General features: G+C 53.0%; 1 protein-coding gene across 1 annotated transcript; it reads right to left on the reverse strand.

The window, feature by feature from the left end:
* Positions 1 to 14917: 14917 nt before the first annotated feature.
* On the reverse strand, positions 14918 to 17736 carry TPBGL (trophoblast glycoprotein like). The gene has a single exon (XM_024131727.2). It carries the CDS (start codon positions 17603 to 17605, stop codon positions 16427 to 16429), a length of 1179 nt encoding a protein of 392 aa, XP_023987495.1. The 5' UTR covers positions 17606 to 17736; the 3' UTR covers positions 14918 to 16426.
* Positions 17737 to 18291: the final 555 nt, after the last annotated feature.

Below are 18291 nucleotides of genomic sequence, written 5' to 3' on the forward strand. Positions count from 1 at the left end.
GTGAGGGCCACCGGTGTCCTCCTGCCCTTGCAGTTCTCCAGGGCCGGGCTGGGCTGCCCTTGCAGGCTAGGAGAGAGCACCTGTGGTCACTGTGCCCACAGTCAAAGAGGATCCTTCCCCAGAAGGTGGCAGGGTCCATCAGGATGCCCTCACCTAAAAGGAAGCGGGGGACTCCTTTGTTTCCTTGGGGAGTTGATGATCCCCCCCAGTAGTTCCCAGTGTCATGGGTACCCAGTACCCATTGGCTAGTGTTGGTGTAATTGGGACATGGGGCATTTCCAGGGCAACAGGGCAGGCAGACAATGAGGCAGAAAGTGTTAAAAGGTATCTGTTTTTGTCTGACCTTTGCTGCTCACTTACTGTGTGACCTTGGGCAAGATCCTTTCCATCTCTGGGCCTCAGTTCTTCACTTAGAAAACCAAGGGGTTTGACCAGATGATCACAAAAGGCCCTCCTAGCTCTGCCTCCAAGAATTTGTGAACATTAGAGCTTCTGGTCTGGTGGGTGGAGCCAGAGCCACTGACTGTCATCTGTCTGCCACCAGCGAGGATTCATTGGATCCCAGAGGTGGCAGGGCCATGGAGAGCACCTAGCACCACCACCCCACACCCACTCCAGGCCTGAGAAAGGCTCCTGAGGGGTTGCGTGATGTCAAGCTGTGGCCATAGCTAGCATGAGCTGCTTGGCCCTAGGGCCCGAGTGTTACAGAAGGACAGAGCTTGTATTTGCTGAGGTGGGTGGGGGAAGAGCTTGTGATAAGCCCTCCAGTACTTCACACCCACTTTGGATGTCCTGAAGTTTACCTTATACCCAAGCAAATATATTGATTAGAAGGGCAAGGGGATCTCTTGCTCCTTTCTGTCCCTGTCCCATACTTGTGAAAAGGGAGATGGCAAAATTTTATTGTACAAGTTGCATCTCAACCCTTTTCAGTCCAGCCCCTCCTGGGGTGGACTGAGCAACCATTTTCCATGGTGAAATTACCCAGTTCACATGCCTGGCACTGTACCCCAGCCCTTCCCTTTTGAATCTCATGAAGACTCAACCCTAGGGACCCCTTCTCCAGGTCAGAACCAAGTCAGCTTAGGGCAGTCACACACCCATGGCCAGTTCTGGGGTCCCAGCTGCATCCAGCCCCTCCCAGAACTTGCTGGGCAGTCTGTACCTCATTTGGGCAGCTGGAGAGTTAATGAGTTGTTGGAACAATGCATGGCAAGCATATGCTCTTCAGGGTTGTCTTCTGGAATCTTTGGGGCTGGTATAAGACCCTTTAGGATTTGGGGTGATCACTTGCCTACAAATAGACCTCTTCCCCCATCCCTAACCCGGTCACACAAAAGCTTTGTCAGGCTGGTTTCTTGACCTCCTTCCACCTCAAAATCACACCATTTTGGGTTTATCCCAGTGTTGAACTGAAATTTCTCCAGCTGCAAGAAGCATCATGGGCCCATTTAGCCTTTTATTTACTTTTGGGCCCAGGGCTGCAGAAGGGCAGTGGTCAAGTTCATTTGAATTTGGCTTAACCATCCTTGGTTGACGACTTCTCCGCTTGGTGCTGAGCACTGGAGACACAGAGTTGGGTCAGTCTCAGCCCCTGTCCTCAGGAAGCTCATGGTCAAGGGAAAGTTTTACGGGAAGTAGTGAGGGGGCCATTGCATTCAGGGCTCAATGATTGCTGCTAGTCTGTATAGTGCCTTGATGTGAATTAGAAATGGTGTCCCTTCCAGGTGGATTCAACGCACATTGGACTGCACAGCTTCTTGAGTGGTCACAGGCTGGAGTTTAGCCCCACTTGCCCTTGGGCTGGGCGCCCTTCTGCACAGTCATGCACTGCAGCCCAGTGGGACACTCAGGCTTCTTCCTGAGAGAAAGAACATCCAGATCATCTTTCCAAGTTTCTGGTGGGCTCCAGACCCCGCCCTTGCTGCAGCCCCCAAGCATGACAGTTCTTCTCTGCAGGGCCCCTCTCCATCTGGAGTCAGCCTGTCCAGGGGAACCCTTGGAGTGAAACTGGGGGTGGGGGAGCCCCACTGGGCTCCAGGCACCAGCCCACAGTACTGGCTCTCTCTGTCCACACATTTGGAGCCTGTGCTGACCATGCCTCTCCACACTGAGACTTTGCAGTGGGCCATGCGGGTGGCATGTAGATAGCAGTCTGGGCAGGAAGGGAGAGCATGGCCCGGGGTGAAAGTCTGCAGGCAGAGGGCCAGCTGGACTTCCTCAGCCTTAAAACCGAGAGAAGAGTTCAGTCCCCGTGAAGATAAGGACAGAGTTCTTTGGCTGGACTCCACGGGCCTTCTCAGTCTCAGAGCCCAGACAAACTGAGAGTGAGCTCACTTGGGGCCTTGGTTCAGCTGGGGGAGTTGCTGACAAGCTGGTCCCACATGGTGCAGTGAAGAGCACCCTGGCCTGCAAGTCCACGATGCCTCTCCCTGTTGGCCGTTACCACCCAGCTGAGGAGCTTGAGCAACTCATTCAGCCTCTTGGGATTGGCTTCCCTAACTGTAAAATGAGACAGCCATCCCTTTCCCGCCCAACTCAAGGAACTTGTGAGGCCCAGAGGAGATGAAAGTCAGCTCTTTAAGATGCACATGGCTGCCCAGGCTGTGGCCCTGCCGCTGCGGGGGAGTAGCCCCGGGTCACACGGGAAGTTTGCCGCTGGCTGAACCCTCCCACCATCTTCATCTCTTGCTCCCATCTCACTTAGGGAGAGGTCAACGAGGATGAGACAAGGCCAATTTGGCTTTGGTGACCCAGCTGAGAGGGAAATTCAGATACTATTCAGGAATGCTGTGTCTCCAGGCAGTGGTCCCAGCAACCCAGACAGAGAGACTGGACATGGATTGTGTCCGGGATTGGGGGGGGCGGGGGCACACCTTGGTGTCAGAGGCCAGGAAGCATTGGATCTGATCCCAAGTTAGGGAGAGCCTCGTCCTCCAGGCCCAGGGGTGCTAACCCCCCCACTACCCTACTAGAGAACCCCAAGGGTGAAGTGGAATAGAAATTGCCTGCCCCTTCCCTTCAAAGTGTAAGATCCCCTCCAGGATCAACCAGAGCTGCCAATTGTCGCTTCTTGGTGACACTTGGGAGGGATTTGGGTCCGGGGATAACCCAGGCCTCTTACGCTGAGATCTGAGCCCCAGCTGACGCATCCCCGGTGGTTTCAGCAGCCCACAAAGGCAGCTTCCCTCCTGCCAGCGACTGGGGGCTGGACATCCTCCACCCATCCCAGAGGAAGGCATTAGGCCCCAATCTTGAACTCTTACAGGGTCTCATGGACATAGGCCTATACCTGTTCCGGTTTTTAAAGTCAACAAGGACCAAAACAGACTCCCTCGACTCTCATGCATAAGCCTGCATTGGGCCTGGCATTTTGCTTTCCTGGCCCAGGCAGCTCCATCACTTTTGTTCTCCTTCCAGATCTGGAATGGCCTACCCATGGGGCAGGATCCCCACCTCTACCACTCCCCTGCAGGCTCACTGCACAGTGGCTTCAAGAGAGGCCCGTTGAAGGGGGAGCATCCTCCCCCCATCACTCTCCCCCAACTCTTCACCCCGAAAGGGAAGTCAAAGCACAGATACCCAGGACCCATGACCCGTAGACTCTGACACACTGGTTTTCAAAGCAGGTGCTGTGGAACCCCTGGTGTGCCACAGAGCTTTGTCAGGGGCTGCTAAGGTGGGAGAATGGGGGTGGAGGCAAAGGATAGGTCTCCAGCCCTCCCCCCAGTTCCCACTTCCACCAGAACAACTCTGCTTTTATCTGTCTTGCCTATTGAGGTTTCACCTTTAAACTTTCTTTTGAAGAAAAACTTCTTCAAACCACCATTCTGAGGTTTGATCTTAGACCAGCAAGCCCGGCTTCTATTCTTGGTTTTCCTGTTGGAATGACTCTAGTATTCCAATACAAAGTATCGTTGTATTGGAACTTGGGTCACAGACCCAGGCCCAAGCATTTGCTTATTCACACGCACATGCGCACACGCACACACACACACACACACACACACACACACACACACACACACACACACACACACACACACACACATTTGATGGTTTTCTAGCCCACCCCCACTGAAGCTCTGGCCTGGGTTTCATTTGGGCGGGGGCCTGGTGCTGTGAGGATGTGTCTTGGCCCTGATATTGGCCCAGGCATTGTGGGGGACCATGGAGGAAGCAAAGAGGCCCAGCCCCACTCCAGGACTTGTGTCTGTGCCCCAATGTGACACTCCACTTCCCTGGCCCAGGCCCATGAGATGGCAGAGGGACAGCGTGGTGGGAAGAGAAACTAGAGTTAGGTTCCTCTTTATATACAGCCAGCTTTAGTAAAAGAAATGCCAAGGGAGGACTTTATGACAAAAGTCCCTCCTATGAAGGCAGGAATCCTCCAGAGACCCTTTAAGCAGCAAATTTCCCTCGAGCAATTCTAATAGGATTCCATTCCCACATCTGCGGTCAACTGAATGTGTGGGCAACAAGCGGGTGTCTGAAGAGAGGCTGGTTCCCTACCTCCAGTCCCCCAAATCCTCTTCCTGCTGGTCTGCCCCTCTGCCCAGGTCCCTCACTGGGGCTGACTAAGAGGTGGGCACTTTGGGAGACCTGGACCGGCCCTTGGCACAGCATCCTGCCTGGCCCCCACCCAGGGCATCCAGGTGGAAATGTGAGACTTGGGGCACAACAAGCCACGTGGCATGGGAGAAAGAGCGCCCAATGCTATTCTGTGTTCAGTCTGAGTGTGCCCTTGGGAACCTGACCTCAGTTTCCCCTTGTGTAAGATGGAGATAGTGCCCGGCTCTGCCCACCTCAATGGGATTACTGCAAGGGTCATGGGAGAGGTGGGTATGAAGGGGGGCTCACAAATTCGGGGTGTGGTCATGGCCTGCCCTGGAGATCCAGGAGCACTCGGGGGATGATGGTTGGATGAACCGTCTTCCTGGGACATCTCTGCTCAGTGTTAGGGTCTAGCCACAGATGCCGGGGGAGGGGGCTGCGTCTTCCTTTCCAATGGGAGCCAGCACTTAGCCTGGTACTGTGTGTGGATCCTGGGTGTGAGGAGTGACAGGTGGAGGAGACTGGTCTCCAGGTCTGTCGCCCTTCTGTTAAGTGATTCTTTTGTGACACCCTTATTCCTGGGCCACCTGCCAGGTTTATCTGTTGTACCTGTGGCATTCCTTATTACGTCAGATAAGTTATTACGGTTTATTCAACTCTAACAGGACAAATGAAAAATAGAACCATAAATAGGAGACCATTAAAGGTCTTTTATGACAGATGCTGGCTGTGCTTTTATTTCTGTCTCATAAGCCCATGGCAGGACATAGACCAGCAGAAGCTGTCCCTGCTGCCCTGGACTAGCTGGGTCAGGTGGTGACCCCAACTCCAACCTGGCTGCTCACCCCGTTCTCCTCCCCTCGCTGCCATTTACCAGCCTTTGGGCCTGGGGAAGTTGCCAAACCTCTGATCCCTCTCAGACACCACTGGATCCCATGACCCCTGGTTTGCTCCTGGGGTGAAGCCATCCCACCTTCTCTTTGGCACCACTGACCACTTCAGCTGGAGTCCTGTCCCAGTCCCAGCCCTCACTCTTACTCAGTTCTCATCTCCTGCTCTGCTGGGTCTCCCCGAAGTCACTTCAGTTTTCCATGACTTACCCACTGCCTGTTCCAAAAGAACACATGGGAGCAGTGGGGATATAGGTGAGGAAGATTCAGAGTCCTAAATGACAGTGTATCGTATTAACACGAAAGGAAGATGCTGCTGAAGGCTTTCCTAGAACATTGGTCATATGTGTGAAACCATTTTTTTTTTACATTCCTATAGAATAATGTGCAACTTAGATCAGTGCATTGCCCTCCGGGTTGGCCAGAAGGTGGTCTCTTTCCTCTGATGCTCCCAGGCAGAGAAGGGTTATGGGCAGACACTGACATTTGAATCAGGAGACATGAGCTAGAGCTTTGATTCTGCCCTCCCACGTGGACTGTATCAGTCCAAGTCCAGATAAACAGAGCCTATGCCAGTATTTCAGTAGCAGGAATTTAATCAAAGAAACTGGTTATGAAAATGTTGCAAGAGTTGAAAGGGCAAATGGGATGTAAGGCAACCCAGGTACAATAGGAAATCACTACCATCTGTAGGGTGGAAGGACAAGGGAGAGGAGGTGGTGTTACGCAGCTAAGGACCAGGGAAGCCCAGTAGGGCTGTTGAGGGAGAGAGTAGCTGAAGAATCCAGACCATAGAAGAAAAACCTCTGTTCCTGGGATGCTGCCCAAAGCAAGAGGGTGGGAGAAATACTCTTGATTTCTCCTTTCCTTCTACCCTCCTAATGGCAGACTCGAATTAAAAGTTAGTTTTCAAGGAATCTTGGGGAATGTAGTTTGCAATGGTCAATGCTCTGCAATACAGAGCAGGAGAAGGTCAGGGGATTAGATCTGAGACCAAATAGGCAAGTCACCAGCTCTTCCTTAATCTTCTCATCCAAAAAACAGAAATAATCCTATTGTCCTGGATACCACAATTTAGAAGGAGTACCCTGACACCTAAACAAGGCTCTAAACATGGAAGAGGTCTTTGCGGTTACCTCTTAGCTTTGAGCTTTTCTCCTGTCACTGTCTTCATGGTGTTCTGAGACCTCATTTGTCTTAGCTTTTAAAAATTTCAGCAAATCAAAATAAATTGTGTAGGAGTTTCAAATTCTGGCCAAAACAGAGTAACTCCACTACAGCCTATCTCTCCTACTGATTACATAAAAACCCTGGACAAAAATACAAAACACAACTACCTAATGACTCTGAAAATTAAACAAAAGCAGGCAAATGGTCCAGGGAGTAAAAATTTGGAGAAGTAACCTGCATGGGGTAGATTTCCCTTTTATTTCTCTTTTCTCTTGTGGATTTGTGCTGCGATTAGAACCACCCACCACCCAACAGACAACTTTGGGTCTGAAACTAAATCAGTTGATAACCTCTTGAAACAACGACAACAACAACTACAAAATCAACGTCCTATCAAGGATTATAACAGGACCCACAGTCTACACGACATAACATTCACAGTGTCCAGGATACAGTCTAAAATAACATACAAAGAACCAGAAGAAGAGGATGATCAATGAGGATGCATGATCAGTATACAAAAATCAATTATAGGGGCTTTCCTGGTGGCGCAGTGGTTGAGAGTCCCCCTGCCGATGCAGGGGACGCGGGTTCGTGCCCCGGTCCGGGAAGATCCCACACGCCGCGGAGCGGCTGGGCCCGTGAGCCACGGCCGCTGAGCCTGCTCGTCCGGAGCCTGTGCTCCACAACGGGAGAGGCCACAATAGTGAGAGGCCCGCGTACCGCAAAAAAAAAAAAAAAAAAAAAAATATATATATATATATCAATTATACTTCTGTATAGTAACATCAAACAACTGGATCTTGAAATTTAAAAGACAATGCCAAACAAAAAGATAATACCACCTACAATAGCACCCAAAAGGAAATATACTTAGGTATAAATAGCAAAATATGTGCATAATCTCTATGTACATCTCTAAAGCACAAACTACTGATGAAAGAAATCAAAGAAGACCTAAACAAATTGAGACATGTACTATGTTCATGGTTTGGAAGATTCAATATTGAATATGGATTCAATATGGATTAGAAGATGTCAATTCTCTACAAACTAACTATAGATTCAGTGCAGTCCAAATCAAGGTCTCTGCAGGATTTTTTCTTTTCTTTTGTATGTGTAGGCAAGCTGATCCTAAACATTATATGGAAAGGTAAAGGAACTAGAATAGCCAAGCAATTTTTAAAAGGAAGAACAACATTGGAGTTGCCTACTAACTGATCTCAAGACTTACCATGAAGCTACGGTAATGAAGACAGTGTGGTAGTGGTGAAAGAATAGACACCTATATCAATGGAATGAACTCCAGAATCCAGAAATAGACCTGTATATATCAACTGATTTTCCAAAAAGGTGCAAAGGCTATCCAATTGTTCTTCCCTATAAATAGTGCTGGTGAGGGTGTGGAGGAACTGGAACACTCACACACTGCTGGTGGGCATACCAAATGGTACAGACACTTTGGAAAACAGTCTGGCAGTTTCTTATAAGTTTAAAGATACTTACTATAAGACTTAGAAGTTCCACTCCCAAAAGAAATGAAAAGTTATGTCCCCACAAAAACCTGTATGTGAATGTTAACAATGGATGCATTCATAACTCAAAAACTGGAAACAACCCAAATGCTCTTCAACTAGTGTGAATGGATAAACTATTGTACAGCCATACAATGGAATACTACTCAGCAATAAAAATGAACAAACTAGTGGTACCTACAACAACAAGGATGAATCTCAAATGCATCATGCTAAGTGAAAGAAGCTAGACTTAAAAGGATAAATATGTATGCATCTATTTATAGGACATTCTGGAAAAGGCAAAACTATGGGGATGGAAAACAGACCACTAGTTGCCAGTGGCTGGAGTTGAGGAAGGGTTGGCTACAGAGGGGCAGCAGGAGGTATTTTGGGGGGTGATGGAACTGTTCCATATCTTGGTTGTCAAAATAAACTGTATGCCAAAAAAGAGTGGGTTTTTACGCTATGCAAATATGTATCTCAATAAAAAGCAAAAAAAAAAAAAGGTAAAAAAGAAACTAAATAATCTATAGCTCACAAACTGCAAACTATTTACTGGGCATGTACCATTTGCTGGGGCTTATGCTGGACCTTGAAGACACAAAGATTAATAAGACAATCCCTTCCTTCAAGGACCTCATGAATTCACAGGAATGTAAGACATGACGAAAAAGATTTGGACTTGATGTTGAGGGATATCGGCGATGGGGGCTGACACATACTCATGGCGTGCCATGGGAGCACTAAAGAGGGGCGGGTGGGGTAGGAAATAAGGCAAGCTTCCTAGAAAGGGAATTGCTTCAACTGAGTTTTGAAGGATGAGAAGCAGTTAAGCAGGTGAGGAGAGGCTATGGGCATTCCATATAGAAGGGGTGGCCCATGGGAAGCCCCAGGCGGTGAGACAACCTGGGACCTTCAAGGAATTGTGAGGACTTCGGTTTGGCTAGAAGGAAGGGAACCAGAAGAGCTAACAGGAGATGGGAGCAGACCATAGCCATGGGGAGGAAGGTTAGAGATAATCAGTCCAAAGAGCTTTTTATCCAGAAGACGGTGGGACAGGTTTTAAGCAGGGCAGTGAGATGGATCAGATTCATGCATTTTTAGGATCACTCTGGCTGCATTGCAGAGGATGGACCGGAGGGGAAGGCTGGAGGCAAAAGGATCAAGAAGGAAGCTGGGACAGGGATCCGGCTGAGAGATGTAGAGGTTGGGACCAGGTGGGGAAGCAGAAGAAGGACTGATTGGAGAGGTATTTAGGGGTAGAATGGTCGTAACTGGCCTCCCACTCAATATTTGAATATTCAGTCTCAGAACCTTTGCACTCGCTGTTTCTTCTGCCTGGATTGATCTTTCCTAGGTGGTTTGCAGAGCTCCTCCTTCCCATTCTTCAGGGTAAGCCACTTTCTCAGAGGGGCCTGCCTGACTACCCCATTCAAAGGACAACCTTTCCCATCACTCTTACAACAGTCTGTTTATTTCCCTCATAAGAGGTATCTTACTTGTTTATTTACTTGTTCTTGGTGCAAGCACATGGGATCTGAGTTCTAACCCCAACTTGACCCCTTTATTAGCAGTGAGCAAATTATTCATCTTTGTCTTAGTTTGTTCATTTGTAAAGTAGGAATAATAACACCTACTTCATAGAATTGTCATCAGGCTAAAATCGGTTAATATATGTAAAGTGCCTAGAACAACTGCCAGCTTCTTCCTAGCATAGTGCTTGGCGCATAGTAGGCACTTTATAAAATATTTGCTGAATGGATTTGACTAAATGAAAGAAGGAATATTCCCATGCTCACCAGCAGATGGCGCGTGCATGGAATAAAGTTAAAACTGGTTCCACTCACACAAATTGGCCAATAGATGTCACTATAGCTCCCTGGGTCAAGGAACCAAGGCTGAGGCAGGCTGAGCCAGTGGCAGATGTTGCCCAGATAGGACGCTGGACAAGAATCCCAAATGGAGGGCCAGAAAGCTATAATTGTATGAAAAAGTCAAAGTCTAAAAGCTAAAGATAAGTTATGTTTTACATGATTACATATTCTAAAGCTGCATTTTCTTTCTGTTCTCTCACTTTATTGAATAGTAACAAGGAGCTGACCATGCAGGCATCTTCTATAACTGCAGCCTCAGTTCAACAAGGTGAGAGGTTGTGGGACTTAAAGGGAGTGGGCACCAGACGTGCAGCAGAGGGAGGCCACGAGCCCTGCGTGATGCCTCTTCCCCTGCGCTTTGGATTTCTGTGGGGTGCGGTGCTCAGAAATCTCTGTGCACCAGGGTCAGGCACCCAAAAGGGAACTGGGCCCAGCCCCTGCAGGGAGTGTCTGGTCTGGTGCAGACAATGGCCCAGAAAACAAATCAGTCCAAATGAAGGTCTGGGGGGTCCAGCGACAGGAGGAAGAGGGTGAGGTCGGGAAAGCAGAGGGGACCGTTGAGCTGTCCTGCTGCTCTCTGTTGGGGGTAAGGCATCCCAGGCAGAGGGTACTGTGTGAGCAAAGGTATGGGGCCTGGAATAGCTAGCTGGGCTCTGTTACTAAAATCTGAGTAGTCTGGTGTGGCTAGAGAGTAGCATTCAGGAAGTTGTTTAGCATGGCTGGAGGACAGGGGCAAGGACAGGGAGTGTATTAGTTATCTAGAGCTGGCAGACTAGCTAGTCTAGCAGTCTGGCACTTTTTCTTTTCTCCTCCAAGTCTTGTCAAAAGTCATTGTAGGGCTTCCCTGGTGGCACAGTGGTTGAGAGTCCGCCTGTCGATGCAGGGGACACGGGCTCGTGCCCCGGTCCGGGAAGATCCCACATGCCGCGGAGCGGCTGGGCCCGTGAGCCGTGGCCGCTGAGCCTGCGCGTCCGGAGCCTGTGCCCCGCAACGGGAGGGGCCACAACAGTGAGAGGCCCGCGTACCGCAAAAAAAAAAAAAAAAAGTCATTGTAGTCCAAGGCCCAACAGCCTGGTACAGTCCTAGTTTATTCTTGTCCCAGTGTAATTATTAATAGAGGTCCCTTTCACTCTCCAAAGTTTCCTAGTTTGGATGGTCACCTTAGTTAGGGGCCCCCATGCCTCCATTATCACAGTGACCCCATCTTTACTGAGCACAGGAGCCGGGTATGGTCCACCTCAGCAGGTGCTCAGCAGAGAGGAGAGGCTCAGGAAGGATGAGTTTCATGCAGGGGGACCTCAGAGCCTGCAGGTCCAGAACAAGCCCCTTTCTCCTCTCGGAGAGGGGTAGAGATGCCCCTTCCCTTGAGAAGGAGCCCCCATCAGAGTTTCTGCATGAAAGAGGCTGGAGCAGGTCTCTGAGGCCTCCTGGAAGCTGCTGATGGAGGCTGAAGAGAGCTCACCACCCCTTCCTTGCTGGCTTTTTGCTTATCTCCAGGTCACCACAGGCCTGGCCGCAGGACGCAATGACCACAGGGTTGGAGATACAGAGTTTGGAGATGGGGCAGCACTGCCAGATACTCAGACCCAGAGCAGGGCAGGGATGGCCCCAGGGGGCACCCTGAGCTCTGGATCTGCTCTGCTTCTGACACCCTGTGTGACCTGGATGGGCTCCTGTACTCGCTGGGCCTCAACTTCCCCACCAGTACACTGAAGGGTTAGTTGAGGGGGTCTCCATGGGACTGGCCATCCCCGGGCAAATCGCTGTGAGGCAGGGCTGAGGGAAGAGGGTGGAGGTGGAGAGGGAGGGGTGGGGGGCAAAGGCAGGGACTCTGAAGGCAGCCATGTTCATTACCACAGGAATATTAACTGCCCCTGTCACTTCTCTCAGTCCGGGAAAGGCCATGCCTGTAAATTAGGGCCATGAGTCTGCCAGGCAGAGACTTAATGAAGAAGGAGATGAACTTCAGTGAGAGCAGGCAGTGCCTCTGGAGGACACAAGTCCAGCCCTGGCCTGACAGAAGGAACCTGGAGCCAGGGAGGGGCAGGGGGTGTCCACAGTCGGGGTTGGACTGAACCAGAAAGGCACAAGCCGGATCTGCTGTGTTCACTGCTGAATCCCCAGCACCCAGCACACAGTAGGGCCTAACCAATGTTTCTGACTGACTAGGGTCCAGATGACGTGGCAAGTCATGCTGAGCTCAGACTGAAACCCAGTCCTCTGGACTCCAGCTGGGCCCTCACTTATTCCCACCCCAGACCTGAGGGGCCTGGGTAGGAAAGGGGTCGCAGAAGTAAAAGGCTTCTCAAGGAGATGGTGATCGTGGCTTCCCTTTGTGTTTGAAAGGAAATTTCAGTTTTTACAGGGTCACAGAACCCCAGGAAGTCTGACGTTTTTCTCGGTGCAGGGCTGCCTTGATGTGTATCACATTTCTGACAGTCACACACCTTTTCTCTCCTTCTCTAACTGCTCTCTATCCCACCTGCTCTTTAAGGGCACATCCTGGATGGAGCTTTCCCCACTGGCACTTGGCCCCTGCAGTCACCTGCCCACCTCAAACTTTCAGCAGCATTCACAGCATCTGATTAGAGGGGGAGGTTAACCATTCTGTGGGTCCTTGGCACTGCTGAGAGAGGGTCTGCAGTGAGTGGGTGACATCAGGGTGTCAGGGGAGGGCCAGCCAGACCCCTCCGTCTCACCTTTTCTTGCAAGACCTCTTTGTGGCCCCTTCCCTTAGCCCCCTATCCCTCTGGCTTCCCATGGACATGGCTTAGCTGACTCCTCTCTGTCTCCTGTGCCCAGCATGAGGTCTGGCACAAAAAGGATTGGCGGAAGGAAGGAACAAGTAAGAGAACCACGCAGGTCTCCTGGCCCACATAGCACACCTCCCCACTTCCCTGACTTCTCCTCTGAGGGCGGAAGTCCCTCCAGTTCCTCCCAGTGGAGAATGGAGGGAACACAGAACCATCTTACCCACACATATCATCCTAGCTACCCCCAGCCATTAATGGTCTTCTTGAATTATCAGACTAACAGATCTTCCTGCATCTAGGCCTTTGTACCAGCTGATACTTCTGATCTTTCTCTGTTCTGCAAACTCCTACTCATCCCTCAAAACCCTGCTTAAATGTGACTTTAAGAAATTTCCCTAGGCTGGGTACAGGGCCCTTACTCTGAGTTCTCATGGTTTCCTGGGACTTCTTTTCTCTAGAACTTGATTGAATAGAATTTCTCCCCTGGGTCATTAGCTTTTCTAGGGTTGGCAAAGTTGTATTTAGTAGAGACTAAGAAAATGGCTGGATTTGAAGAGGAGGCTGGGGCCCTGGGGCCCTGCTGATAGTTCCATAAAGCCAAAGGCCACTGACAGGCTACAAGAAGGGAAGCTGCTCAGAGACAACATTTAATGGGAATCAGTGAATGGCGCTAAGGTTAAATGTCAATTGGCATACATTAGGTACTCAATTAGTTGATTTTTGACAACTATTGATTTGATATTTAGCTTAGCATCAGCTCTCATCTAAAACCCTCAAAGATTTTTGCTGACAGTGTACCACAGCTATAGCAGCATGTTTTATTTGCCAGGACTTACTGTAGTCTTAGGCTACATTACATTACGTCTTTGGAACTGGGCGGCGGGGGCAGGGGGTGGGGTGGGGGGGATGGGCAGGGTGACCTGTTAGAGACACAGTTCTCTAACCTGTGTTAGAGAGAACATCACTTTCCCCTATGGGACTGGCAAAGCACCCTTTGAAGGTCACTGACGGATGGGAATGCTTCAAAAGAATTTAACCCCTTCTCACGAGGAATGACTGGGAGAAGGGGTAGGGAATTTGCTGGGAGAAGATGAGGAGGCTTGTGCACTGCCAACCACTCTGTGAAGAGCTGTCCTGGGGTGAGGTGTGATCCTGGCCTCAGGGCAAAGTTGGAACTGTCAGGGAGTCCCAGGCAGATTTCTCTGGCACTGAAAGGGATGCTCCCAGGAGGGGAGGGAGTAAGCTCCTCGAGAGAGGGTGCTCCTTGTTGACACAGTTTATGAGGCTTCCCACGTTACCTCTGAGGTCCCTTTCAATGTTTAGAAGACACAAATTCTAGAATTACACAACCCTGATTCTAAAATGCCAGAATTCTAGGCTTCTGCCATGTGGTTCTAGGGCTCTGAGACCCTGAATGTAAAATAATCCAGCCTGGGGACCTTGAGGTAGGAGACAGCCTCTTATCCTGGCCCTACTGGCCCAGGACCCACCTGTCTCCTTGTTCCACATATCTCAAGGGGCTATTTTGTCCATGTCCCCCACAGCTAGGCTACCTCTCTTCTCAGCCTCTCACATATCCAAGGTGCAGGTCTTAACCCTCTAGCCAGGAGAGCGTGGCGTGACACAGGATATAAGGGAGTAAGTACCAGGTAGTTCAACAGAGGGGATGATGCCAAAGCAGCAAATAATGATTCCTCCTCTTCTCTGTCTGAATTAACTGCCTCTGATTCTCTGCAGCTGGATTTTTTCCAATAGCCTCATCTGATGCTAGTGTTTGTCAGTCCAACTACATCTCCCCCGTGACCCTCCACCCCACCGCAGTGATGAGGAACCGAAGGGTAAGAGGATGTAGAGGAAGTGCAGGACCCTACCCTGGCTGCGGATAACACTGTCTCAGCATAAAAAGCGAACTGGTTTGGAGAGCAATGCCATTCCAATGGGAAGTCCCTCCATGTGTCTAGCCTCAAGCTTACTATGTACAGTCAGAGCCCTTTTCTTCTCCCACAGTCCAGGAGAAGACATCAAGAGTCACTGCTTCACCTCAGGAAGGTCTAAACTGCTCTGTGTCCCCTCCCACTCCCTTTAACGACCCAAGGTCAGCAGGAATGACATGGCACCGTTTACAAGAGCAGAGTATCTGAGATTATTGCAGACTTTATAGAAAACTGCCCAAGGGAGATCCAGATTTCCAGGATGCGGTGGGAAGGCAGGCCTCAAGGCAATATGTTGAGGGAGGGTGACTTCCTGTGTGCAGAGGCAGCACAGGCCAGCCATTCTGCCTGACCCAGGGGGTGGGAGTCAGGGAGAGGGGGCCCCCTCCCACTCACCAGTTGTGCTTTGGGATCATGCAGAAGGCAGGGCGCTGAGGCTCTGACCCTGGACCGGAGGGCTTTTCCCTTCCTCTTCCAGAAGGCATACGGGGGGACAGGGGTGGGGAGGTGGCAGAGAGGACTCTCCAAGGGAGAAGAGTCATATGGGTGGGAAAGAGCATGTGGCCAGCAGCTCCCAGCCCTTCAGAGCACCTCCCCCACCCCTCTCTGTGGCACAATGGTCAGGTGACCCTGGTTGTGAGGCCAGACCATCTACTTTGCACCCCCAGGACTCTCTCCTCCAGGATCTCCCATGGGGATCTGCTAGTATGGCTGCGGGGTGCTTTGCATCTGCGCCTGTTTTGCAGGGCTAGAGAGCTCATCCGAAGAGGAAAGGGGGCTGGGCATATCCCAGGGATGCATTCCTCACTGGTCCCTGAGCCAGTGAGTGGCAGTGTGGGTACTGAGTGCAAGCGACGGATGTAGGAGGAATTGAGGGCCTAAGACTTGGGCAGGGGGAAGAAACTCAGACCGGGGTGAAGAGCTGAGAGTTTGAGATTGGGGACAAGGACTGAGTATTAGGGTATCAGAGCCAAAAGTTGGAAAGGCTGAGGATCAGCTCCACGCTAAGGCTATAAAGGGGTGTGCCTGTCCCTGGGATGGGAGATATAGAGAAGAGCTGAACCCCAAGCCTGGGCCAAAGAAGGGAGGGGCCTGAGCAAGAGCTGGGGTGGTGGGTGGTATGAAATACATCCTCAGATTGGGGGAGGGTGCCCAACCCTCAGACTCCCGGGATGTAGGTCTCTATGCAGGATGGAGAGTTAAGAGCTCCGAAACGAGAAAAAAGGCTCAAAGTCCTCAGAAAACTTCTGGTGGGGTTGCTCTGCTTCTAAGACCAGAATGGGATGTGAGGGTCCCCGAGCCCTCGAAGGGACCTGAGGGCTGCAAGCTGGAGTGTAGTCTAGGGGGATGTTTCCTGCTGAGAGGTCTGGGTTCAAAGCACAGGGTAGTGGAAGCAGTCCCAGGGCCTTCGGATTGAAGGACAGGGTCTCTGGGTGAGTGCTGAAAGGGGGAGGGGGCTTCTGGTGGTTCAGGAGGGCTGTCAGAGCTTGGGATGGGTGAACGGGGTTTCTGGAATCAGAAGAGAGTGTCTCTGGGTCTTTGATGGTGACAGCTCTCAGAGGCTGGGGAGGGGGGTACAGCTTGGGGCCTCCAGGTGGGGGAGATGCCATAATCCAAAGATCTCAGATGGGTCAGGGGTAGGTCTCAAAGCCCCAAGCTCGCGGGTGTCTCATACCCACGGCCTCGGGACAGGTCATCAGCTGGCAGGGGTAGCCCCCAAGTCCCAACAAGCGAAGCTCAGAGGCCCGAACCGGGGCAAGTGGCCCCAGAACCGGCGGGGGCGGCTGGGGCGGGCGCGCGGCGCGGGTCTGCGTCCTGCTCGTAGCGGTAGTGGTAGCCCTCCATCTGGTCCCGGCACGCCTCGCGCAAGTTGCGCATCCAGCGCTGGATGCCACGGCGGTTTAGGTAGAGCACCATTAGGAAGATGACGCCGATGAGCGCCAGAACCAGCCCGAAGAAGACGTAGGAGGCTTCCAGCTCCGGGCCGGCAAGTTCCACTTCTTCCCCGCGACCGTCGGCGTCGCCTTCGGCGCAGCGCAGCCCCGCCTCGTCCAGGTCCAGGAAAGGCCGGTCGTACAGCGCCCGCGGGGAGGCGCAGCGCAGGCGCCGCGCGTCGGGTACGCGCTCCGTGGCGTTGTGCAGCCAGGCCAGCAGGGGGCGCGCAGCGCAGCCGCAACGCAGGGGGTTGTCGGCGAGCAGCAGGCGCGGCGCGGGGAGGCCTCCATCGCGCTCGAGTGCGCGCAGCTCGTCGGGGCCCAGGCCGGCCAGCGCGTTGAGGCGCGCGTCCAGCTGCTCCAGGCGCGGCCGGCACAGCGCAGCGGACGGCAGGCGGCTAAGCGCGTTGCCCGACAGGCCCAGGAGGCGCAGCTCGTCGAGCGGGGCGAGCGCGGCGTCCAGCGCGGCCAGCAGCGCAGGGCCGCCCCGCGCCAGCGCGTGGTTGAGCTGCAGGGAGCGCAGCGCGGGCAGCCCGCGGAAGGCGTCGCCGCCCAGGGCGCGCAGCGGGTTGTGGCTCAGGTCGAGCGCCGCCAGGCTGGGCAGCCCGTCGAAGGCGCCGTCCTCCACCATCTCGATGTTGTTGTGCGTGAGGCGCAGAGCGGTCAGGAGCGGCAGGCGCACGCCGCCCGCCGCCTCCGCCTCCGCCTCCTCCCCGTCCGCGTCCCCGCCGGCGAAGGCGGCCGCGCGCAGCACAGTCAGGTTGGCGCCCACGATGGTGAGGTTGCGCGCGTCGGGTGGCACGTCCCGCGGCGGCTGCCGGAGCTCGGCGCCCGACGCGCAGCGCAACATCAGCTTAGGGCCGCCGAAGCAGTAGCACTGGAAGGGACAGGGCGCGGCGGGTCGGCTCAGCGCCGCTGCCACGAGCAGCAGCCCCGGCAGCAGCGGGCCCCTGTGCTCCGGCTGTCCCGCGCGCGGGGCCATCACGGCTGCCCTCGCATCCAGCGCCCGGGCCGCCGCGCTCACCAGTGAGTTCGGAGCCCCTTGGGGGCGGGGAGGGGGGCGGGTGGGGCAAGTCCTCGATCGGGAGCGCCCGGCGGTTGTGGTCGGTCCTTCCGCTGGCTCTATAGTCCGAGGAGCCTTCACTTTCCTGGCTGGGGCTAGAGGGGTCAGGCGGGGAGCGGAGCCCCCCGCCCCCAGTGCCCTCTTCGCCCTGCGCACCGGCCTCCGACTTCCGCGGCGTTCTGGGCTCAGAGCCGAGTGGGCAGGGTTTGCCTCCCCCCTCCCCGCCTCCCGGCCTCCTCCTCCGCCCCCGGCGGTGTCTCCGTGCCCTCCTTGCGGAGAGGCGGGGTGGGAGGCTCCCGAGAACCAGGGCTTTCGGCCGCTGCTCTTCCTCTTCCCCCCTCTGGGCTCCCGGACTGCTGAGAAGTTTGGCTCTCCGAGGTTCTGACTTATTTCCCCCTCATCTCCCCGTAGCCCCCGCGTTTAGGTTGGTACCTCCCCCCTCCCTCTCTGGAATGTGTGAGGTGGGGTGGGGCCGGGCTAGGGAGAGCAGGCAGGTGGGTCAGCATCACCGGCCGAGAATCTGGGGGGAGGACTTTAGGGCTCCTCCAACCAGCGCAGGCAGGGATGAGGGGTGGGCTGGGAAAGTTCCTCATTTTTCAGCCTCT

This window comes from Physeter macrocephalus, chromosome 16 (assembly GCF_002837175.3).
Source record: "Physeter macrocephalus isolate SW-GA chromosome 16, ASM283717v5, whole genome shotgun sequence".
NCBI lineage: Eukaryota > Metazoa > Chordata > Mammalia > Artiodactyla > Physeteridae > Physeter > Physeter macrocephalus.